The 25,976-nt window shown below is 42.1% G+C and overlaps 1 protein-coding gene across 1 annotated transcript in view; it reads right to left on the reverse strand.

Annotated features, from left to right (window-relative positions):
• NPSR1 (neuropeptide S receptor 1) overlaps positions 1-25,976 on the reverse strand; it is a 197,691-nt gene that overhangs the window by 168,534 nt on the left and 3,181 nt on the right. The window contains exon 3 of the mRNA XM_029587090.1: positions 4,503-4,596. Within this exon, the coding sequence (XP_029442950.1) occupies positions 4,503-4,596 (94 nt within the window). The remainder of the gene's footprint in view (positions 1-4,502; positions 4,597-25,976) is intronic.

Consider the following 25,976-nt stretch of genomic DNA (forward strand, 5'->3'; position numbering starts at 1 on the left):
CTAGATTCTACAAAGTCCTGCCACAAGAATTTTGGTAGAAACAAAAGCAACTGATCATACATCAGCTTTACGGCTGCCAGTAAAATGCTGGATAAAACTTTAAACTGTGTGCTTTGTCTTCAAATGCTTGAATAAGCAGGCCCCTGAACACCTCTCTCAATCTGTCTCCACTTACATGCCCATAAGGGAACTCTGGTCTGCTAAAATGGCTCTTCTTTCCTCTCCTCCACTGACTGTTGTCAGATTGTCCTGCACGAGACTCCATATGAAGGTATATTACCTCTTGGCAAATAGTAAAGAGCTCTTTAGATTTTAAATGACATTTTCCTCAACAAAGAAGTCCATCAAAGCATCCACCACCACAGATAATTGCAATAGACTCACCCGTTCTTGGCTTGAGAATGTTAAATATAAAATCAAATGAGAAATTGGAATAAAGGTTGAACTGAAAGGATCTTAACAACTCATGAAATCTAGCAAACACTACAGAATCCCACATGAAGGCATGAGATCCTTTATATCTCTCCTTCTTGCATGCAGCAACAAGTGCACACCACTCTAGTATTCAGTGCCTTCTTCATCAGTTTCATAGTTTTAAAAATAATGCCTTAGTGATATCATTGAAGGTTAGAGCCAATACCCACCAGCATGGAAGTTAGGGATGTGCAGGAAAAATAAATTTGTTTTCATAATGTGCTTCATTTTCAGGAATTTGTTTTCCCACAAATTTTGGTTTGTGGATTGCTTGATTTGTTTCATTCATGTGAAAAAAACAAATAAAGCAATACCCACCCCCCCACCCCCCCAAAACGGCCCATCCTTCCGGAAAAATGCTGGGGCCAGGATCTCTCCAACCCCCACTTATCTAGTCCAGTGCGGATCATCAGACTAGTGTAGGCCAAGGCCACAGTAGGTTGCCATAGCCTTGGCCTACTCAAGGCCAACACCTCAGTCTAAGCAGGAGCCTGGACCAGGGTCCTGATGCTGGTACCTCAGCCTGAGCACAGCCCGAAGCCGTGACCCGATTCAGAGGCTGGGTCCCTATGCCAGGGCCTCAGCTAAGATGCAGGCCCTATGCCCAGGCCTGATACTGTGATCTGACTCAGAGGCTGAGTCCTGATGCTGGGGCCTGGACCTAACCCAGAGCCCAAGCCCAGGCCTGATGTCGTAACCTGACCCAGAATCTGGGTCCTGATGCTTGGCCCTCAACTTAGGCCAGACACTGATCCTAGGCCTGACACCACGACCCGACCCAGAGGCTGAGTCATGACACCAGATCCTCGGCCTAGGCCGGAACCCGAGCTCAGGCCCGATGCCATGACCCAACTCTGAGGCCGGGTATGAGGTTCAGACCCAGGTCCAACGCCATGACCCACCCTGAAGGCCAGGTCCTGACATCTGGGCCTCGGCCTAGGCTAGAATCTGAGTCCTTATAAGCAATTACAATTCTAACAAGAGGAGTAGATTTGTAGACTGCAGTCTCTCCTAGCTGCATTGAACAAATCAACTCTTTTCATCACTTATAAAGAGTAAAATTCTTTAGTGATGTCAATTTTACAATGAATACCTCTGAATCTGTCTGTAACACCACCCCTCCAACCCAAATCCACCTTCTGAAACCCACCCCAATTCAAAGTGCTCCTCTACATTGGCACCTATATAGAGTCTCAGACTGCCCCTATATAGAAGTGCTCTCTCTTTCTCACTCTTGCCTTATGAGGATCAGTATCAAACTTATGCAGTCAACATACATGTGTTGCCTTAGCAAAATGTGTGTCAGTCTGAACACATTCTTCCTGGCTTCTGAAAATTTGATGGTAACATCAAGCTAGGTTGAGAGAACATTGCCCAAATCTCATTTTGGAGTGAGTTTCCTCACTCCGAAGGCCAGCAAATCTTCACAAGAGACCACTGTTCTGTTCGTACATCTCACGTTGAATGTCAAAGTGGCCCCTACCCCCCTACACTAATACTTAACCCTCACCTCGAGTTACTAGGTGGGCCTCCCATAGAGATACAAATACCTGTCTAGGAAAGAGGCACTATAGCAAGACTCTCTCTCTCTTTCTCTCTCTCTCTGAAACAGGCCTGTCCAGAAACATCATGAGATATAGTTATTGGCTGTGCTAACAGTGCAGCTGTTTCACAGCACACAATAAATCCTCCCTACTTTACATTTGCTCCACCCCCTGAATACAAAATTAAAAAATCACGATAACGGCTGTTAGCGTGATTTGCAGAATTATCACCCGTGGTAACTCCTTGGAAAATGACCCCCTTTGTCAGTAATTTCTTGTACAGTGGTAAATAAAACAGACTTTTAATATCAAAGCATAAAAAGTGACTTGAAGTTACATCCTTCACTGTGCTATCAAACTACACTACGATCCATTTTTCTTCCTTTACTGCATACTTCAAGCAGCCCTCTAATTCCCTGAACATGTCTAAAAAAACAGTTTTAAATGTCAGCAATTACAAATTTCAAATAATGTGGAGAAAGTTAAGTTCTGTCTCTGATTATATTAGTTTGCTACTATGCTTTAGACTGAATAGACTGAAGTGCATTTTTACATATACTTCAGAGACGAGTCACAGATGCAATAATCAATAGCAAGATTTTACCCACGTGTGCCTATGACCACTGTATTCCAACAGTGGAAAGCAATGTAAGAAAAGAAAAGCTATTTACCATTACGAAAGTCATAGGATAATGGAAATGAAGTGAATCTTTACAAATAGATTTCAAACTTGCAAGACTATATATGTATTGACCATTGTAATAATATTTTCATCAGTGAACATGTAACAATGTTGAGAACGTGGTTAATGATATGGGTGAAGCTTTGTTTAAAATTATTAACCTATTTTTAAATGAAGGTGCGGTACCTTGCAATTTGAAACAAGCTATAGTTAGACCTCCCTTAAAGGATCCTTCTGTCACTTCTTAATCTTTATCCAGTTAGTATCCTATTTCTAATCTCTGCTATGTGTGTAAAATTCTTGAGAAATGGGTACTGAATAAGCTTGATCATTTTTTGGATGAACATCAGGTTTTGCTTCAAGAGCAATTTGATTTTAGAACTGGTCATGACGCTGAAATGTTGTTACTTATTCTGTTGGATGATATACTCTCTGATTTGGAGCATAAGAGATCTGGTATTTTAGTTCAGATTGATATTTCCTCACCATTTGTTACCATCAACTTTACTAATCTTGTAATGATATTACAGTCCATTGGCATTGATGGTACTTTTCTACAGTGCTTTAAATCTTAGTTGAATGAGCGTACACAGAACACTGAATGTAATTGAAAGAGTTTGGATTTATATCTGAATGTATCTGCAGAACCCCAAGAGTCGGCTTTATCTGCATCTTTATTTAATATTTATATGCAGCCTTTGCAGCATGTTTTTAAGTCCTTGGATTTAATTTACAAAATTTATGCAGACGATCAATAATTTTTTATCACAAGCAAGAGTATAGGAGAATTTCCTGTTGACAGTTTTAAGAGGAGTATTGCCTTGGTTAAGCACTGGATGGATATGAATGGAATATGCCTTAATTATAACAAAACAGTTATTTTGTGGTTAGGTAAATTTGTACCTCCAGTTTTATCACTGGATTTGATAAGTGGTAATGCCCCAGTTTCACTGAGTGCTAAGGCTTGCAACTTAGGTTTCTTCCTAGATTCTCAGCTTTCGCTAAAATCTCATATGAAAAATGTGGCTAGAATTGCAGAAAATATTGCCTATATTGGATTTTAGTAGTGCAAGCCTTGGCACTTAGCAGTTTGGATTACTGCAGTTCTTTGTACTTGGGGATTCCTAAATACTTTATTATTATTTTACATCTGGTCCGAAATGCCGCAGTGTGAGTGGTGTGTGGTTTATCTTGAGGAGAGAATATTACCCTACATATGAAGAACTTTCATTGGTTGCCAATTTTGCAAACAACTATTTTTATGGATTAGGCTTAGCACTTACCCAAAAAGCAATATATTCTGAGTTATCTTGTTTAGTGGAAAAATTGCATTCGTATGTACCAAACTATTCTTTGAGATAATCTTATCAGAAGTTATTAGATGTTCCTCTCTGTCTGAATATTATTTCCAGGCAACACAAACAAGGGCATTTTCAATAGAAGCCCCTGCTGCTTGGAATTCTTTAGATTGGAGGTTTGAAATAAATCTGATTATGTAAAGTTTTGAAGGAAATTCAAATCTATTTTATTTATTCAGGCTTTTCCTGATTAAGATGGTTTAATCTTTGGAAAGGATGGTGCTTTATTACTCATTTTTATTTAATTATTTTTTCATATATATATATTTATTGGGAATGCTGATTAGTGGTATATTTATATATTTTTTATATCACTTATATGATGTATTTTACTTGTTTTATTTGATATATGTGTTTATATTGTAAATCACATTGAACAAATTGGAAATAGTGGGTTATATAATGGATTAAATAAATACATATAAGTAATAAAACTCATCCCACCTCCTTGAAGAAACTTCATTGGGTGAACTATGGCATGGTATCTGTCTATACTCAGAGATACTAACACGTAAGTAGAAGCGTACAAAAGTACAACCTAGAAAAGAGAACAAAAATAGATTGTATAAACATAAGTATATCCTACTGAAAGAGGCATTTGAATCTTATTTATATTAACTTTAACATGATAATACAGAAAACACAAATATAATTTAAAACATAGTTGGTGTACTTTTTCTTATGTTTTAAAATCCTTCAAATGCAGAAATCCAAAGAATGCTTTTTATATAATTCAATTACAAAAATTACAAAAATGACAATAACATTAAGGGTCTAAGAAAATTATGAATCTTAAAGATATGATACCTTGACAACCATAATTAAGCATGTATTTATATTTTCATCACATCCAAATTAACATCACAAATGGTTTTCCATGACTTTGCCCTACCATTATGTGTAACATGAATATGATATATGAAAGAATTAAAGACTTCACAGATCCTCTCTCCATTTTGCTTTCAACCTCTTTCTTTTCCTATATGTTTAGGACCTTTCATGCATATCTCTTATTTCTATAGATGTCTCTCTTTCCCTCCACTATTATTTTGAAATTCTCATATGCATTATGTTTATAAGTGCAAAAATCTCTAACCTTTTGCATTTCACATATTTCTGAGATGATATTATACAAATTATTTGTGTGGCCACTGCTAAAAGGATGCTTGTTTATGGATGCCAGGGCAGCTATACATTTAAATTGCCTGATCCTTTGTTTATGTTAATATCATTAAGACTGCACAGCCTAAAATTAGAATACATTTTTAAATGAATTTCCAAGATGTTCTTTTCTGCTTTCCCATACCCATTTCCCATCAGCCTGGTTAGCCTACTAACCAAAATGAAAAGGATACTAGGATAGAGGATGTTAAGCATTCTTATCACCCTATATGAAAGTCTTCAATGGGACTGGGTTTATCTCAGCTTTTTATTTTGTTTAGAAAGGGCAGCGGGAACAGTCTGTTATAACTTTCCATGGTTAAAGGGATGCTACTGTTATGAGGATCTCCATGGCAATATTGTGCCCAGGGATGAATTTAGGATTTTGCCAATCCTAGGCACTACTGGTGCAGTAACACATCCCCTCCCCAACCTTCTGTAAGGGGCTGTTACAGAGTAATAGAGGGCTGTTCTCTGCTGAATAAGATTCAGCAGACCTGGATGGCTGCAAATCTTCAGCCGGCCTGATGCCCCTAAATGTTTGCCACACTAGGCACACACCTAATATGTGCCTATTGAGTATTGTCAAATCGAGGGCTGACTGTACCACCATGAATGTCAACATACTTATAGTCTGTGTCTATTGCAAAACCATACTGCAGTGTACATCTGCTTTGATTAAGGAACCCTGAAACCATAGATAACTTGAGTTTTAGATAGTTCTTGCTTAAATACCTGATTTAAGAGCCTGTGAATAAAAAGCTGTGTAATGTCCTGATCTTCCACAGTTAGAAAGATTGCCATTAGTATTGACATCAATCTCTGCAACATTTTGAATACCGACACTAAGAATTAGTGTTTACATTCATAATAATGCAGGATTGCTGCTTGCTGCATACATTTGCATCATGGCTGAACATGGTCTTAATGGAGTAGATTTTCAAAGCGTTATGTGCGTAACTTATGCGCATAACCCCGAAAACCTGCCCTTGCGCGCGCAGAGCCTATTTTGCATAGGCTTGGCGGCGTGCGCAAGCCCCGGGATGCGCGTATGTCCCGGAGCTTTGAAATAGGGGTGGGAAGAGGGCGGGGTCATGGGCATGGTGACGATCCGGGGGTGGGCAAGGGGCAGTCTGGGGGTGGTCCCGAGTCTTCCGGCACAGCAGCCATGCCGGAGGTTTGCGCGCCAGCAACCAGCTGGCGCGCACAAGATACGCCTGCAAGAGGCAGGCGTATAAAAAATAAAATAAGGTAGAGTGAGGATTTAGGTAGGGCTGGGGGGTGAGTTAGATAGGGGAAGGGAGGGGAAGGTGGGGGGGAGCGAAAGAAAAGTTCCCTCCAAGGCCACTCTGATTTTGGAGCGGCCTTGGAGGGAATGGGGAAAGCCATTTGGGCTCCCCTAGGGCTCGGCGCGTACAAGGTGCACAAGTGTGCACCCCCTTGTGCACGTTGACCCCAGATTATATAACATGTGCGCGGCAGCACGCGCATGTTATAAAATCAGGTGTACATTTGTGCACGCCAGGTAGCGTGCACAAATGTACCCTGTGCGCGAAGGATTAAAAATCTGCCCCATTGTGTATTGAACATCATATTCACATCTGTGACATCTAATTTACTTCACACAAATCCAGGATATAGAAATTATTTTGACATCTAATTTACTTCACACAAATCCAGGATATAGAAATTATTTTGCAGAAATTATTTTGACCTTTGTCAAATTTAAATAATCAAATATATTTTAAAACATGCATGACTTATACACCCTACATATAGGGGTAGATTTTTGGAGGTACGCGGAGGGAACGTACCTACCCCCTCACCCCACCTTCCCTTCCCTTCCCCTACCTCCCCCTCCTTTTCCCCTCTACCTTTTTCTTCTTTTTTTTGTTTTAAAACTTACTTCAGCCCTGGACCACCCCCACCCCCGGACCGCCCCACCCCTTTTTGCAAGCCGCAGGACTTACACTCGTCCCGGGGCTTTACGCTCGTTGCCAGGCCTTTTGAAAATAGGCCAAGCGTGCGTAACCTTTTGAAAATTCGGCCCATACTGTATGAGGAAAAATGAATATTAGGGATGTGCAGAGCAAAATTTTATGTTCATATTTTTTATGTCCGAAAGGGGGTCCCACTTGCGGCCAATATGGACATAAAAAAAATCCAATGAGTTGGGTATATGTACATATGTGCAAAAAAAAAATTTAAACCCCCTCACCCTCCTTAATCCCCCCCCCAGACTTACCACAACTCCCTGGTGATCGAGCGAGGAGTGAGGACGTCATTTCTGCAATCCTTGGCGAGAAGCATGTGACGTCGGTGGCACGTCGAGTGACGCGGCGTCACGTGATTCCCGGCTCGTTCGTGCCGGACGGCTCGTTCGGCCCAAAAAGAACTTTTGGCCAGCTTGGGGGGGCCTCCTGACCCCCCCAAGCTGGCCAAAAGTTCCCGGCGCGAACGAGCCGGGAATCACGTGACGCCGGCGTCACTCGACGTGCCGCCGACGTCACATGCTTCTCGCCAAGGATTGCAGAAATGGCGTCCTCACTCCTCGCTCCATCACCAGGGAGTTGTGGTAAGTCGGGGGGGGGATTAAGGAGGGTGAGGGGGTTTATATTTTTATTTTGGCTCAACAATCGCAATTTCCCACATATCGAACATATCTATGTTCGATATGTGGGAAATCCGATCGTTTATGTCGAATCAATTTTTTAAGTAAAAAAAAAATATGAGTTGCGTTTTACTAATGCGGTCAATCCGAATGCACACCCCTAATGAATATACCCCTTTTTGTGGGCCTAAACGCCCTGTCTGTAATCATAAAATTCATTATTGGATTCATTACAATTTCACTTATGCTTATTATTCTTTTCTCAATTATATAATCATGTTCCTGATGCTACCATTATCTGCAATTGGCTCCAAGAAGCTCAATGAGTATGCTCCTGCTGTGACGAAAGCTTGAACTAAGGGTAAGAAGCCCAAAATATTTTCTCATATATCAATTATCATACTGCCTCATTTAAATGTGCTCATTTGTGCCCAGTTCCATGGGAATCAATAAGGAAAAATGGATAACAAAGGAAAAATGGAAATCTGTAATATTTTGTTTACAGAACATGACACTTTTATATCTATGTTGAAGTTACAGAGGCTGCTCCACAGAAGTTTGGGAAGGATGACATGTATATAGCACAGGGAATTAGGAAAAGCTGAAGTGTACAAGTAAAGGAAAGTAGAACAAAACATTTTCTCATATCCATATCAAATTTTGCTTGACTATCACACCCTTATGACCAATCCTGCACATCAATTTCTTAAACAAATAAGACAACTCTCCTTTCCATAAGTCTGAAGCCTCATTCTACATTCCATGCTTCCTAGAACAGAATAATTAGATGTCTGTAAACCATACAATAAAGAATACACTAATCAAAAGGAGTTGGGGAGGAAGGGGATTGTTAAAAAGTAAGTACCTAGCTGGGGAAATACAACCATTCTTTTGATGACATTTCATTGAGGAAGTGAAATATCTCAGAGAATCCCATTAACAACTTTTGGTCTTCAAGTATGTTTCAAGCATAGTGACTCTCACCACTTTGTGGTAGTGAGTCTCCCGCTTCGGTGGCTGAGTGAAAAAGTTCAATTAATAAGGTTTCGGACTTTAATAAGAGTCACTATCAGATATTATCAAAATACCAATTGAGAGAGGGAAAAGTTGACTGCTCTTCCGCCTGCTGGGCCTTCTCAAAAAGAAACTTGGGACAGAATCCATCCAAACTGTCGCCCAGAGATAGAGAGGGAAGTCAGAGTCTTGACAACAATGTGTTGCGCCCGGTCGCAGATGGCTGCAAACTTTGCTGCTCATCTCCTTTTTCCCTGCACCAACAATTCTTGGCAGAATGGCGGCCTCCGCATATAAATGCCACTCTCCTCGGTGTTCCAGGGATGGCGTGGGTGATCCCGTCCACCATCTTGAATCAGGGATTACCTAAGGGCACATGCGCACGCGCCAGACCCTTCTTGTACACATCATGGCGGGAACCTCGGGGGCGTCCCCTCTGCATCATGTCACCCGCCAGTGTATTTAAACCACCCGACCTGTGCTTCCTACGAGTTAGCAAGGACTTCCTTCCTGCTGAATTCCACTCTGAGATACTTCGCTTTGCTTTGCTGAACTCATTCCTGATCCTGGGACTGAACACCTTAGGGTTACTGGGAACCTTGTTACGTTCTGGCTATCCACTCCTCGGAGGGCCTTCCTGCCTGATGACACCTCTATACCTGATCGGGACACAGCCTTGTTCAGGCTTGTGAGTACACTATCATCTTGTTGATGGAACCTCTGGTATACCCCGTGCCTAGGGCCACTACCGTGCTCACCTCAGCCAACCTCCTTCTTCACTTCAGAGTGAGTACCATCATCTACCCAGCTCTGCTGACCTCCTGCACTTCTCTTCTACATGAGTGTGATTCTCGGTGTACTCCGCGCTGCGGGCCACTACCGGATCTATCTGAGAGGTGTACCACTTAGAGGAGGAATTCCCCGGAGTACCCAGCTCCGCGGGCCACTACCGGGGATATCATCACAGGTGAACCTTACTACTCTGGACTGTGTCTCTTCTCCCACTTGGTGGGAACTTCTCCAACATTCCTGTACAATAAAGTCTCATTCTATCTGTGTCTGTCTCAGCTGAGGCCATGCATATCATAGTGAGTCCCTACAGGGCTCCTCCGTGTAGGTAGAGTCAGCTGTCACTACGATCCAGGGACCACAACCTTACCAGAATATAACACAATTATTTAGATGAAAATCAAAATATGATCAAAGCTTATGGTCAGAGACAAAGAAAAAAAAACTTTATTTAAAACCACTGTGATGTTTTACTGGCTGGTAAAAAAAATAACCTTTTCAGTTTAAGTAAACAGCATTTAACACAATCTTTTCTGTTATCTCCTATCAAGTCTCCCTAAATTATACTCAGAACCGGCTCTGTACAGACACCCTCCAAATCAGATAAGTATCTTAAGATTAAATAACAACTTACAATACAATATGCTATTTTATTTTAACTTTACTAAGTTGAACAATAAACTGTAATACTAAAGAATTTGATTCTTTTGGGTTATATTTTTTTTCCAGCATTCCAGGGATACTTGAAGAAAAGTCCAAAGATAAGTATAACCTTTCTTTTGTTTGTTTAAGTATCTTGGCTCTTTAAACATTTTCTCTTGCTTTTTTTATTCTTTCTATTTCTGTTCTCTGTATTTGCAGTGTCCTCTCTATTAAGGACGTTCTTTATATGTGTACATAATATACATCTCTGTGTTCTCTCTTTGGGCCTCATTTTCTAAAGTATCGCAGGCCTGCGATACTTTAGAAAATCACGCTAACGGGGGCGGGGGCCGAAGCGGGGGGGGGGGCGGTCCGGCAGCGATCGCACCTCCGAAGGTGTAGTTATTGGGCACGAAATAGGCAACGAAAAGGACCTTACCTTTTCGCTGTCTGCGGTGTCGGCGCAGAGTCGGCCCCAGTGACACCCCGACTCCTCCTCTTCCGGGGCTGACTCCGCCCCGATTCCGCCCCCATCCTGGTATCGCACGCGATAAGGGACTTTTCGCGTGCAAAACGTCCCTTATCGCGTGTGAGCCGCTTAGAAAATGATGCCCTTTGTCTCTGAGCTTCTCAGTTGCTATATATTTGTGTAGTTACAGTTAAAAATTGTAGCTGTTAATGTTGGTGTATGCACTTATCTATTTTCAGTGGCTTTTCACCCCTATGCCGTATCTGATGTATGTAGCTAGAGCCCTCATAGCTGGTGATCATGACTTTAGTGGCCACAGAGTACTCTCCAACAATGCAGCATGTGGATGAAGCTGCCTTGTCTGGAATAGATGCTCTCAGAAGCCAAAAGAGTGTCCTGACTGTAAATAAAACAACAATGCGTACACTGACTACACTGGACCCGGGGATCTTTTGCCAGGTGTGCTACTGTCTTGCTATGTGTGGTCTGAGCAGGCTAGTTGAACTTGAATACACTTTATGAAAAAATAAAATGTATTCTTTCCTATCTTTAATGTTACAGAGCAATATATCTTCTTTCTTCCTCTGGAGGTATTTATCACGCAGTCACTCTCCCAGAATTTTGCTTATTTACACTCACACACGCTACAAGGTGTCTTTAGCGAGATAATTATTATTTCTCCTCCTCATTTGAGTGTGAAGATATTGTTTAGTATTTAACCAGGTTAATATTTAGATGCCATGTTCCATTTTTAATTCAATTGCTGCATGTTACACTGTTCATCTGAAATTCTCTTTACACAATTATCCTGTGTTATTTCATGAAACACAAGAGAGTTATTTTCCTTTCTTTTTTCTTCTATCATGCTCCCTTTTACTTTGGCTCTGAATGTCAAAGGGGAAGAAGCACCTCCAGTTTAACAGGGAGATAATTAAGGTGAGTTAAAAGCAGGCACAATTCCCAGATAAATAGGCTCAGGCTGACAACAGGGTCTGTTAGGATTTTATCTCAAATCCTAGTCTTAATTTGTTCATACAGAAAAAAAAAACTGTACTGAAATTAATTTCTCCTTAGTGTAAATTTTCTATCAAGTTGTAAAATTGTGTTTTTTTTCCTCAGAAATTTTTATTTCTCATTCACTGCAGCTAACTGGCTGAGAAACCAAACCCACGGCCCATAATTCACTATCTTGTCCTGACATCTTACCTTGACCGTTGCTACTTATACCAAATACAGACACTAAAATTCTCAATCACACACTTTCATCCTCTCAGAAATGTGCCTACAAATATTCCCTATGTTGTGTTTTTTTTTATTACTGAATAAAGACACTTCAAGCAGTCTCTGTTTATTATTATTACTTTTTATATAACGACGTATCAGAAATCCATCACATCGGATTTCTGAAACAGTTGATGAAAGCACCTCTGCCTTCACCTGTCCCCTCTGTCACTCACATCCTGGATCCTAAGTGACTCAACTGCCCTGTCAGCCTAGCATGAAGCATTCGGGTTACCATGGATACGGTTCTCTGACAGTCTCCAGAGCTCCTAGGTTCCAGCATGAGCTCTGACAGCCCCTATCAGCTGAGAGCTGGGGATAGGAACCCTGAAATCCTATACTGTGATAGCCAATCCCACCACAAATTTCAGTTTTAAAGCAGTTTCTCAGCTATTATATTTAACAAAAAATAAAGTTAACCTCCCCCCCCTTCTTTATTTTAACCACTGGGATATATGACTATAGTAGACGAATGTAGGCAGGAATAGAGGATGCACATTCTGCCGATTTTGGGCAGCCGGCGCGCGCCGAGCCGCGCAGCCTGCCTCCGTTCCCTCCGAGGCCGCTCTGAAATCGGAGCGGTCTCGGAGGGAACTCTCTTTCGCCCTCCCCTCACCTTCCCCTCCCTTCCTCTACCTAATCCACCCCGCCGGCCCTATCTAAACCCCCCCCTCCCACCTTTATCCATGGATTTACGCCTCCCGGAGGGAGACGTACATCCACGCGCGCCAGCGGGGTGCTGGCGCGCCGAGACCCGACCTGGGGGTGGTTCCGGAGGGCGCGGCCATGCCCCCGGAACGCCCCCAGCCGAAACCACGCCCCCGGGCCCGCCCCCGAAACGCCGGGTCCCGCTCCCAAAACGCCGCGTCGTTCGGCCCCGCCCCCAACAAGCTCTGCGCGTGCCGGCGGCCTATGCAAAATAGGCGCGCGAGAGGGCCCTGCTCGCGTAAATCCGGGCGGATTTACGCGAGCAGGGCTTTTAAAATCCGCCCGTTAGTGTTTTCATTGTAGAGGGCTTTATGAATTAGGGACAAGATTTTATGCTGGGCCCTGTATTTGATCGGTAGCCAGTGAAGTTCTTTCAATATTGGGGTGATATGTTCGGATCTTCTAGTTCCTGTCAAAAACCTAGCTGCTGAGTTCTGCAGAAGTTGCAATGGTCTTGTAATATTTGTGGGTAGGCCCAAAAGTAGTGAATTGAAGTAATCTAATCTTGATAAGACAAGTGCCTGTAACACAGATGATATTCAGCTTTTCATTTTGGTCTGGCCTTCTCCATAGGTGCTATTGCTTCATTATCTTCATGCATCCTTGGGATCGAGATATGGATATAAGATAATAATTTGGCACTCTACTTTAATTAAATTAAGCCCTCTTGGTATGTTGTGATCCTGTCCCTATTGGATTTTGCCACTTTCAAGTGTTATCACCATATTTTCCCATTTTCTTCCAAGATGCAAGATCTAAGGTTTATATTTGATTATGTGCTAAGCTGTAAATCACAAATTAAAGCAGTACTGAGGTCTGGCTTTTCTTAAATTTTCTTGTTTGACACCTTAAATAGAATATATCATTTCTGTGACAGATTTTCATAATAATGTGCTTGCCCTACTATTACAATGCATTTTATGTAGGGCTTCCAAAAAATCAATTGTGGGCACTGCCAGTACTTCAAAATTCTAAAACTCAACTGATTATAGTCTATTGCCATAGGGGTAGATTTTTAAAAACAGCACGATCGCGTACTTTTGCTTGCGCAGCAGGCGCAAACAAAAGTACGCTGGATTTTATAAGATATGCACATAGCCGTGTGTATTCTCTAAAATCCTGGATCGGCGCACACAAGGCTGTCGATTTTGGGCAGCCGGCGCAAGCCGAGCCGCGCAGGCCGCTCCGAAATCGGAGCGGCCTCGGAGGGAACTCTCTTTCGCCCTCCCCTAACCTTCCCCTCCCTTCCTCTACCTAACCCACCCCCCCGGCCCTATCTAAACCCCCCCCCTTACCTTTGTCCGTAGATTTACGCCTGCGAGAAGCAGACGTAAATCTACGCGCGCCAGCGGACTGCTGGCGCGCCGTCCTCCGACCTGGTGGCTGGGCCGAAGGCCTGGACTACACCCCCGGGCCGGCGCCACGCCCCCTTTCCCGCCCCCGAAACGCCGCGCCCCGCTCCCGAAACGCCGCATCATCGGCTCCCACCCCCGACACGCCCCCTTCGACAAACCCCGGGACCTACGCGTGTACCGGGGCTCTGCGTGCGCCGGCAGCCTATGGAAAATAGGCGCGCCGGCGCGCAAGGCCCTGCTCGCGTAAATCCGGGCGGATTTACACGAGCAGGGCTTTTAAAATCCGCCCGACAATGAATATATATCTCCATGATTCATAGAACTACACTGTTTTTCTATTCTATTTCATTTACAATTTAAAGCCCTAATTTTAAGAGGCCCGTGCACGTAAAATCGGGGGTTACATGCTTGGCTAGGCCCTGTGCGTGCCAAGCATATTTTGGAAAAGACCCGGCCACACATGCAACCACAGATATGCGCAGAAGTGCTTGGCCTAAAGAAAGAGGTGGGCCAGGGGCATGGACTGGGTCGGGACTGGGCTGTCCTGGGGAAATGCATGCCGGCAGTCAGCCGGTATGTGGTGTTTATTCCTGCTCCCGAGGAACAGTAAATATATAAATTAAAAAATTGTGGATAGGTAGCATTAGTTTAGGGGTCAGGGTGGAGAGGGGAAGAGGGAGGAAGTATAGGATTGGGGTAGGGAAGTTCCCTCCCAGTTCGCTCCTTAATTGGAGTGGACTGGAAGGGAACTGGGGAAGGCCCTGTTGCATCGCCACGCATTTATTTCTAATATTCCCCCCATTGTGCGCATTAGAGCAAATCCACCTGCATATGTGCACACAGGAATTGTATTTTATAACATGCGAACACCAACATGCACATGTTATAAAATAGCTGCGTCCATGTGCATGGGCCAGGAAGCACGCGCGCATGGAAACGTGCCCACGTTTTAAAATTTACCCTTGGGGGCTCTAAGATGGCCACCATGTAGGAACGCTGAAAGAAGTCTCCCGCTGCATTTTTTCCTGATTATGAAGTTTCTTCATAATACAATGCCTCATATAAAAAGAAAGGCGAGATTTAGAGGAGTGACATGGAGTTCACCCTCTTTGAGGGATTTTTTGCAGATAATCTGACATTAATGCTGGGAGGAACGGTCATTGAAGGGACGGTAGAAGAACGAACACCATCCCCTCTGACTCTTGACATCATGCTGAGTCCCGGCGAGCCGAACAGGCCTGTTCCCCCTGGCCATGCGAACACGGTTGGCCAGATACTGGCGATGACAAAGACCTCCCCGGAGATGAGTCAGGGAGACTCGGAGTCAGAGCGACGGATAAGGACCCCGGAAGAGAGCTTGGGGATTCGAGTAGCTGATGGGATGAGGCCCAGGAGAGGAGAGGGAGGAACAGACTGAGCCCTCTCTGAAGCGACAGGACTAACCGAAGCAATGCCATCTGTGCAAGGTACAATGTTGGGTACAGGCACCGGTATGGGCGCAGGTAGGGCTCACCCATATGCTCTGGAGTCTGGACTTAGATTGCAACGTCCAGAAGTAATGACCTTGGAAGGAATATGGATAGTCTTAAAATCTATTGAACCATCTATAGTCTCTATGTCTCAAGTGACTTTGGATACAAAAAATCAAGTACTAGCTAATGCAAACATGATATCAAGCAACAACATTTAATTTTAAGGTAGAAGATATGGAACAGTGTATTTCTTTCATGGAAAAGATACAACAAAATTTGGTTCAGTCTGAGATAATAACAGAAAATTGGAAAATATAGAAAATGTCTTGAGATCACATAACTTAAGAGTGTTGAATTTTCCAGTAATTAACTTAATTTCCCCACTTGATCTCTTTAAAACATATATCCTTCGGGTCTTAAAAATCTTGAACCTGCAATGCCAGTGATAACAAAAGTATATTATCTTCCCCAAGTTACACTGCCAGGTGAAGAAGAATTAAGGCAATCAATCACCATTATTTGATGTATCAGAGATTTTGGAAATATCTCAAGAAACTGAAGTTACAAGGAGAAGAATGTTATTAGTTTCATTCGCTTTTTTGATGGACAGTAACAATGTGCTGAAGCTTTTCTTTCGGAATAGGCAGTCCTTATTCTATGGACAGAAGCTCTGGATCTATCCTGATGTGATTAAATCTACTCAAAATCGAAGGAAAAACTTTCTATCTATGTGTGCTGAGGTACTTCAGCTGGGTGCATGATTTCTACTTCGATATCCGTGCAAGGTGCCTTATAGTATTCATGCTACTGCTTCACTTCTTTCACTGTGCCTTGGGTTGTTCATGCTACTGCTCTTGCTCCTTTGTTTCCCTTCTCTTTAGATGCCTTGTGGTATTCATGACATTGTTTTTGGTGCATAATACGTACACACACATTTACATCTGCTCTTTCATTCAAGTAGATTTACACGAATAGTTTCATAATTTGAAAATCTTAAGTATGCTAATAAATGCTATCCTTCTCTCAGCTCTGCCCCCTCCGAATATGTTTGCTGTTCATGTAAAAGTATGCACAGAATCACTTCTATGTGTACTTTTACATGTTCAACAGCCACACAGGAATTTTCAATAGCCCATTTATGTGCATAAAATCATGTTTTATACATGTAATTCCTTTTGAAAATCCAGCCCTATATGTTTGCATGCCTATCTGTTTTTATCTTCTTGTATGAAGTATGCCTGCTTATAGCATTTGATCATATATGATTAGGTAACAGCATGTTCACTGTTTTCATTTCATGTATGTGAGTGATTTCTGAGTTTTCAAATGCATATACTCATTGGCTGTCAGTACTCAGTATGACCTCTTCAATGTATGTATGTGACTTTTGGTTGTGGTCAATGACAGATTTTTGAGTGTCTGTGGGCTGCTTTTCAGTGTTATGTTTGTGCACATGTTCTGGAAAATATTGCTAGCTTTCCTTTTTTTTTGGCATAGCAGTTTCCTCTCACTTCAAGCTAAACCAGCACTAGCCTGTTTGGGCTACAGAGCCATAATCCTCCATTTGCGACCAGATAAGTGGTCTTTTCTTACATTTTACATCCCCCTCCTGATTTCAGCCCAGCCAGTGATAGTCCTCGGAGAGAGGTCATAAACTGTGACTTCTTTTAGAAGCCAAATAATGTGGACCTAAAGTCTAATCACTAGGTGTCACCACTGAATAATGGAGGACTTCCTCCTCTCAGTGCCTCCACAGAATTCCCAACTCTGATCAGCCCAGGGAGCAGAGGCCTGGCCAGTGAAATCATGCCCAAACCTTGCATATGGTAGTGCCTAGCAGTTGTCAGTAAGCTCCAGGGCTGGCCCACCTTTCATTCTTGAATTTACCATGGGATGTCATTGCTTATCATGTTGATAATTTGTGCTTCTGGAAATCTTTTCTCTTATTGTTCTCTTGCTTATTTATGTGTGTATTTATTTAATTAAAATAATCTGTAATATTAATCACTTAAGTGATATAATCTCTCTAAGTGATGTACAATTTAATCACATAACAATTTTATCAAATCTCATACAAAACAAAAATTAAATATAAAAAAAAATATATTTTTTTTTTTATATTTAATTGTAATTGTCTAATAGGATACTGTGGAAGTCAATATGGCTGAATATGTACCAAATTTCATAGTGGTAAAAGAGATGTGCGCATTCCCTAAAAGTATTGTAACTTCATGGGAAGTATGTAAGACAATTAAAATCCCTGGTACATGTGCTTGCAATTTACAGATAGCTTCCGTACATACCACAAGATAGCTTCCGTACATACCACAACCCCTAATTCTGAAAATCCCTTATATTGTTATGCTGAGAAGACCTTCAGACCCATGATATAACCACAAATCAATCTCATAACTTACCTCAACACCACGAAGCCCTCGCTGGGCTTTAAATTCACTTCGAAGCTAGGCGCCGCGCGCCGAAGGAGCGTGACAAAGGAGCGCAACAAAGGAGCCCACCCCTTTGTGCGCCCCTTCGTGCAGCCCCTAAGTACCCCTAAGTGCGGAACGCTCCCCTACTAGTGTTCCTCTTGCTCCTTGCTACCGTTTACCATACCTTCCACAACCTCTCTTCAGCCTCTTTTGCCATTCTGTCACAAATATGCTAGCCCTCCCTATCCCTACGATCAATTACTGCTACTCCAACCGCAGATTCACCACGAACCCCATCATACATCAGCACAAACGATTGATCTCCATTATGGCTTCACCCCTAACCCAACTCCTTGGGCTCTCCATATTCTCTTTAACCCTATTCAATGCCCAATCCCTCTCAAAAAAAAACATACCTACTCAATGACTATCTCTTGGATTCACAACCAGATATCTGTGCCATTACAGAGACTTGGTTGAAAACTACAGATATAGCACTAATCAACCAGCTTCCCACTCAATTATATAATGTATTCTCTATTCCCAGACCTAAAAAAAGAGGGGGAGGACTGATCTTAGCAGCAAAAAAAGAACTAAGATTAATCTTACAGAACACCTATCACACTTCCAAACTCGAATGTGCTTTATTCAAATCAAAACAGCTCCAGATCTGCCTAGTTTATGCCCCACCTGGGCTTCTGGAATCAGACCCTTCCCCCCTAATAGAAATCATTGCCAAAGATATCAAATCAGAAACTCCAGCCATCATTTTGGGAGATTTTAACCTCCACATTGACGTGACACCCCACTCCGCCAATTGTGAAGCATTCCTGTCAGCACTCAAGGCCATGGGTTTCACACAAATTGTAAAAAATCCCACCCACAGAGCTGGCCATACATTGGACTTAATCTTCATTAATTCAGACCTCACTCATACCTCCCCGCCTCTTTGCTCCTCTATCCCATGGTCAGACCACCAGATGATCACTATGGATCTATTCATTAAAGAAAACCCAGCGGCCGCATCCAAAACTACAATCAATTACAGAAAACCATGCTCCCTGGATGACCTCAGGTCTCATCTATCAACAGAACTGGTGAATCTTGATCTGCTACCTTGTTTGTGATGTGATGTTGTGCCAGGAGGTGAGAGCAGCATGTAGATGCTGCTCTCACCTCCTGGCACAACATCACAAACAAGGTAGCAGATATATTATGCCCTTTAAAAACAAAAAACTTAGACCCTTCCAACAGAAACAAAAAACCTTGGTTCACTCAGGAACTGAAAAACTTCAAACAAGAATTAAGACGTAAGGAACACTTGTGGCGCAAGAGACCCTCCCACTCCACCCTAACGGATTATAAAAAATCCATGCACAACTACAGAAATTCCATCCTTCGTACAAAAAAAGACTATTATGCTAGTAAAATTCATAATTTTCTGTTTGATGCCAAAGCTCTGTTCTCCTATGTCACAGAGCTCACGAAACCCAATTCTCCAGTAGTTCCAGATTGCCAAGCTCAATCTAGATGCTCTGAACTGGCACAATTTTTTGAAAATAAAATCCTCAATCTAATAGCCCCTCTGAATTCCCCAAACACAAGACCACCATCACCCTTCAACTCCTACTCAAACCAGAAAGCAAACTTAAAAGCCTTCGAACCTACCACTGCATTTGAAATTGAATCCATTCTCAAAAAGATGAAGCCATCCTCACACCCGGCTGACTCTATTCCCTCAAAATTACTGCTCACTGTCCCAGAAACCATCTCCAAGCCTTTAGAGAAGATTATCAACTGCTCTCTAACACAAGGATCAGTACCTGATGTCCTGAAACTTGCAACTCTTAAACCTTTACTCAAGAAACCTAACTTGAACCCCACGGACCCAGCTAACTATCGCCCCATTGCTAACCTTCCTTTTGTTGCCAAACTCATGGAAAAAATTGTGAACAAACAACTAGCGGATTACCTAGAGGAACATAAGATTCTCGCTCCCGCCCAATTCGGTTTCCGCAAAGCTCTCAACACGGAATCTCTTCTCATCTCTCTAACGGACAAAATCCTCACTGGCCTTGATAAAAAGACCCCATACCTGCTAGCACTACTCGATATATCTGCAGCTTTCGACACGGTGAAGCACTCCATCCTCATCAAACCGCCTCTCAGACATTGGAATATCAGGAACAGCCATGGAGTGGTTCAAGTCTTTCCTCAATAACAGGAAATTCAAGGTCAGAATTAGCAACAAAGACTCGCACCCCGTCAATGCCACATTTGGAGTCCCCCAAGGATCTTCTCTATCACCCACTTTATTCAACATTTACCTCCTTCCGCTCTGTCAGCTTCTCACAAAGCTAAAAATTATTCATTTCATTTACGCAGATGACGTTCAGATACTGATACCTGTCAAAGAATCAATCGCTAAAACGCTCACTTTTTGGAACAGTTGTCTACAGTCTATAACTGCCCTCCTCACTAACCTTAATTTAGTACTCAACACATCTAAAACGGAACTACTACTCATCGATCAAGAGGACAACAAACATGCTCAGACGCTCCACAACCTCTCTTCAATCCAAATATCTACTACCACAAATGTAAGAGATTTGGGAGTAACTATAGACAATCGGCTGAATTTAAAAAGATTCGTCAACAACACAACAAAAGAATGCTTCCATAAATTACTTATTCTAAAAAATCTGAAACCCCTCCTTCACATGCAGGACTTCCGAACAGCATATCCAGCATAGCTCCCTGCTTCAACGGCAGGGGAGAAGAAAAACAACCAATAAGGGCTGAATAACAGGACTTCACATGCAGGACTTCCGAACAGCATATCCAGCATAGCTCCCTGCTTCAACGGCAGGGGAGAAGAAAAACAACCAATAAGGGCTTAATAACACAGTCTGGGTAAAACAAATAAACATGGGTGTAGCTTGCTTATTGCGGCGGTTACTACCCCTACTACCCCTAACTAATCAAGCTTGATATTTCACTTGGTTGCAGCTCCATCACTGCTCTCTACATTAATGGTGGGGGTGGAAGGGAAATAGAACCAAAGAGCTAAGAGAAACAGATAAGTATGAGAAAAAAATGTGAAGCTTGCTGGGCAGACTGGATGGGCCGTTTGGTCTTCTTCTGCCGTCATTTCTATGTTTCTATGTTAGTTCTCCAAGCCATCTTATTCTCAAAAATAGATTACTGCAATTCCCTTCTAATCGGCCTCCCAGCTATCACCACCAAACCTCTTCAAATGCTACAGAATTCCGCAGCAAGAATATTAACCAATACCAGTAGAGGAGATCACATCACCCCCGTCCTTATGTATCTACATTGGCTCCCTATCAAATACAGAATTCAGTATAAAGTGCTAACCACGATCCACAAAACTATTCACTCTCTAACCTCCCTCGAACTATCCTGCCCTCTTCAACATCACTCAGCCTCCAGACCAATTAGAACAACATACCTAGGTACCCTTTATGTTCCCCCCCGCCAAGTCAGCTCTCAAGAAACGAGCGTTCTCAATTGCTGGACCCTTACAATGGAACAATCTTCCCTTGGAACTCCGCACAGAACCCTGCCTGCGGACGTTAAAAAAAAAACTGAAGACTTGGCTCTTCTCAAGAGCATTAACTTAAAGTTCCCTACCGAACCCTACTTTATAGAACTTAGGTTCAGACGTGTCTAACTGCTCGAAGTTCCCAGTACTCCTTACAATGTACTCCCGGTTCTGATTATCATGTTTACCTTTTCCGATATTCCCCATATTCCCCCCTCGTTATGCTTGTTCAATTATAATGCTATTCTTGTACAATTTTCTTAAATTATGTTCATATTGTTTGCTGTACAATTTTTGTTAAATTATGTTCATATTGTTTTCTGTAATTTCCAACTGTTGGTTCGCTGTAAACCGAAGCGATATGTACTTGTACATGATCTTCGGTATAAAAAAAGTATTTAAATAAATATACACACTGTATGTCATCAATTTTTGTTTGACTTTTTTATGCATATTCCAGAGCAGATATTAGTGATGATTTGTAAGTAGAGATAAGTATATGGTATAAGAAATAAGTGAGAGTAAAACACTTGTGCAACAGGTTGTGCAATAGAAGTATTAATGTATGCAGTAGCGCTAGGTTTTAAAGTACTTTCTGTCTTTTTATAGTCCTGCAGTACTGAGAATGCATTTTTGCTTGTTTTGTGTGTTTGAGTAAACAAGAGGTGTAAATGAACAGAAGTAAAAAAGCAGGGTTCCTGCATGGGTAAAATATGTGAATTGTAAGTTTGGCTATGTAAGGTATGACTGAGGGAATGTAATAAAAAGAGGGTAAAAATGTGAAAGCAAGGAAATATAGGTAAACTTATTATCAGAGAGAAGTTCTGAATTTTATATAGGTTAATGTAGGTGTAAGGAAAGTGGACCCTTGTGTGCTGAGGTATGGTTGGTGCAGCCTAGTGGGCAAACCCCTAGGCCCACACTGATGGCTGGAGAGCATGCCCTGGGACGGGACTCGGCAGGAGCTTCGCCTTTACCAGTTCCTTCCCCCGTAGGTTGGAAGGTTGAATCCTTGGGTTCCATGGGCTAGCAGGAATTAGGTGATGGTCCCACAGGGCAAAGAGTAAGATAGATTCTGGGGCTAAATGTGAGGTCTGGACAGACAGCATAAAGAGAGAGAATCCCAGTGCAGGCCAAGGGTTAGAGGCAGGCAGTGAGCAAAGTGTAGTCCAGTTCCGTAGCAAGGGGCAGGGGCAGGTAGCATGCAGTAGTCCAAGTCCAGGCAGAAGTCAGATCCAAGAAGTCAGTCCAAGGAGGAGGCAGGAAGGAGACAAGGAGGATGCACTGGGAAGGCAGGGCAAGTCAAGCTGCTGTATGGGGCAAGGATGAGGCAGACTGGATGAAGCAAGGATGAGGCTGGCTGGGCGAGGCAAGAATGAAGCAGACTGGATAAGGCAGGAAGCAGGAACACATGGAAACAAGTACTGTAAGGCAGGAGACCTGTTGCTGAGGCATCGGAGTAAGCGTGGCGGGGGTTTAAATATTCCCACTGTGTGGCCTCATCAGGCGGTGATTACAGGCCCTTCCCACTGCAAGTCATATTTACAGCAGAGCCTGAAGCTTGCACATGCTCTAGGCGGAGGCACAGCATGACTGCTTGGTAGCAGTGTTTCTGGCTCACCGGGGGACCGGTGGCGTTTCTGACTCTGAAGAACCTACTCCATCCAAGGATGAGTGTGGCTGATTGTAGGCCTCCCCGCGACCAGCCTAAATGTTACAGTAACCATGATAGGATAAAGCAGAAGTGATCAGAAGAAGCCCATCAAGAAAAATGGGAGATTTTAGTCACTGTTTAAATTGGAGGAAGTTTGCTAAAGTATTTTTAAAGGTTTTATTTGACAGAGTAAAAGAAGAGGTTTTGTGGAAGTTTAAGTTCCTCCTATTTTTACCAACATGCAAAATAATTTCATAGTATGAAAATGGCTCTCGTGAGTGGAAACGGGAGCTTCATGGCAATGATAGCTCGCTATCCTACACAACAGCCTCAGCCAAATGTAATTGTATTCATGGCTGAGGACTGCTTGAAACAAATAAATAGTTTGTTAGCATCTGATTGAAATAATCCTTGTAGAATTGTCTATGGACAGATTTGAAGGTGTTAATGGAGCTTGTATGATGGATCCTCTTTTACATTACTAACATCTTGGATTTTTTCAGGCTGTGATAAACATTTTTTTTTTTTTTGCCAAATATCTTCTGAACATCTGGCTTTTATGAAAATTGCTATATTTAGCTTTTTATCACTGTTTGTCTTTCAGAAGCAAAAACGATTTTGAATGGCTCAAGACCTTGCTGATACTATACATATTTGCTTTGAAAGTGCATAATTCAACCTTGTAAAGTCAGGGTTATTACTAAGCATTGTTGAGCAACTTGAAGGAATCAAATGGTCAAGGTTTTGCTCAAGTATCTATTCATCTTCCATTGGCATTGAAATGAATGATTACATTTACACTGGCACTACGTCAGAACATCAAAAATGAAAGTTTATCTGGTTATTCTGTATTTAGAAGCTGATTAAATTTTGTATAAAATATTACTCACAAACACGCAAACAGTTCTGAAACATTAGGTAAAAAATAAATATGAGATGCAGTTTCCCTATATGTATTTCTTAAAATGTTAAATATTGTGCTTTAAGAACATAAGAACATATATATCTTTTGATATAATTTATTTTAACCTCATCCTTTCTGGCACTACATGTCTCACAAATGAATTTCATATGTTACTGGAAAGCTACAATTTCACATGTTCAATACTGTAAGTCCATTATTAGTATAATGAACAAGTTCAGATATCTTTTGGAACCTATACACTAAAGCTTACTGTTGATGGTAAACTGCATGCTATGTCCCAAACCTTTAACATGAATGATAAACTGGTTTCAAAAGACTGCTAGCATACTCCATGCTAAAATTTGCGAATATGCATAAAGTACATGAGATGCAAATAAGTTTTAAATGCTTGTGTGCTAAACAGCATTTTAAGCCCTCCTTCAGGCACTACGGTATGCACTCACTAGCATCTAAAATTTAGCATCCAACTGAGATTAGCTGTTATAACAATAGCTCACATGCTATTGAAAGGGCTCAGCTACCACAACGTATTGTGGATTCAAGGTGAAGTGCTGTGGCTGCTAGAGAAAGAGATGTTGGAAGACTGTAAAGAAGGATGGGGAGAGAGAGAACGTATGGAGAAAGAAGAGGAAGGGGTAAAAGGGTAGAGAAAGAAAAAAAACCACAGATAATAGAGAAGAGGATGAGGGAGAGGAAACATGACAAAGACGGAGAAGGAGGACCGAGTGACCTTGGGGGCTGAAGGACAACAAAAGCAGAGGAGCACAAGGAATCAGCTATGGCTATGCATCTTTAGGGCCTGTACTACCATATTGGAAGGGCATGAGTCATTAGAGCTGAGTGGCCATTAGGGCTCTATATGAGTAATTAAAAACTGACATTGATTCTCAGACTGCCAAGTCTCACGGCATACCAATTTTTTTAAACAGTCAGACTTAGTGGCACACATGATTTAGAGTAAGAAATAACAGTGCTTTGGGCCACTTGACATTTGTGAGCATAACATGATCAATTTGACCTGATAACTGGAGGGAGGATACTAAAGAAATCTACTGTGATAGTATTTAACTTTAAAAAGTGAGAATATGATAAAATGGTTAGGAATAAACTGAAAGGAGCAACTGAAAATGTTGTGTTTACATCAAGCATGGATACTGTCTAAAATACCATCTGGGAAGCCTGGATCAAATATATTCCATGCATTACAGAAGATTGAAGAAAAGCCAGACAGCTGCCGGCATGGTTAAAAGGTGAGGTGAGAAAGACCATTCAAAAAAAGGAAAAGGGATCCAAATGAAGAAAACAGTAAACAGAACAATCACTAGCAAGTTAGATGCAAAGCATTATTAAAGAGGTAAAGGTAGAACTTGAAAAGAAGCTTGCTGAGGAAGAAAAACCTCATAATAAAAACTTTTTCAGGTACATTCAAAGCAAAAAGCCTATGAGGGAGTCAGCTGGACCATTAGATGATCGAGGGGTAAAAGGGGCACTAAGAGAGTACATGTTAAGATTCTGCCTATTTTTAAAAAACCCACTGACAGAAATATGCTGTTAAGTTACTCAAGTTGCCAACCACGGAATTTGGTTGAGAGTATCCCTTATGGACAGTTTCTGCGGCTAAGGAGACTTTGCTCCACGGTTGCAGAGTTTAAAGAAAGATCTAAAGAAATGGGGCAGCGGTTCTTAGATAGAGGGTATCCTGAAAGGGTTGTCAGACGAGCTCTGAAGCGGGCTCGCTGGAATAACAGGGAGCTCTTATTAAATCCCCAGAAAAGAACCGTACCCAATAGAATGATATGTGTATTACCGTTTTCTGAAAGGATACAAGGGGTGACTCAAAGTA

This window comes from Rhinatrema bivittatum, chromosome 2, assembly GCF_901001135.1.
Source record: "Rhinatrema bivittatum chromosome 2, aRhiBiv1.1, whole genome shotgun sequence".
Taxonomy (NCBI): Eukaryota; Metazoa; Chordata; class Amphibia; order Gymnophiona; family Rhinatrematidae; genus Rhinatrema; species Rhinatrema bivittatum.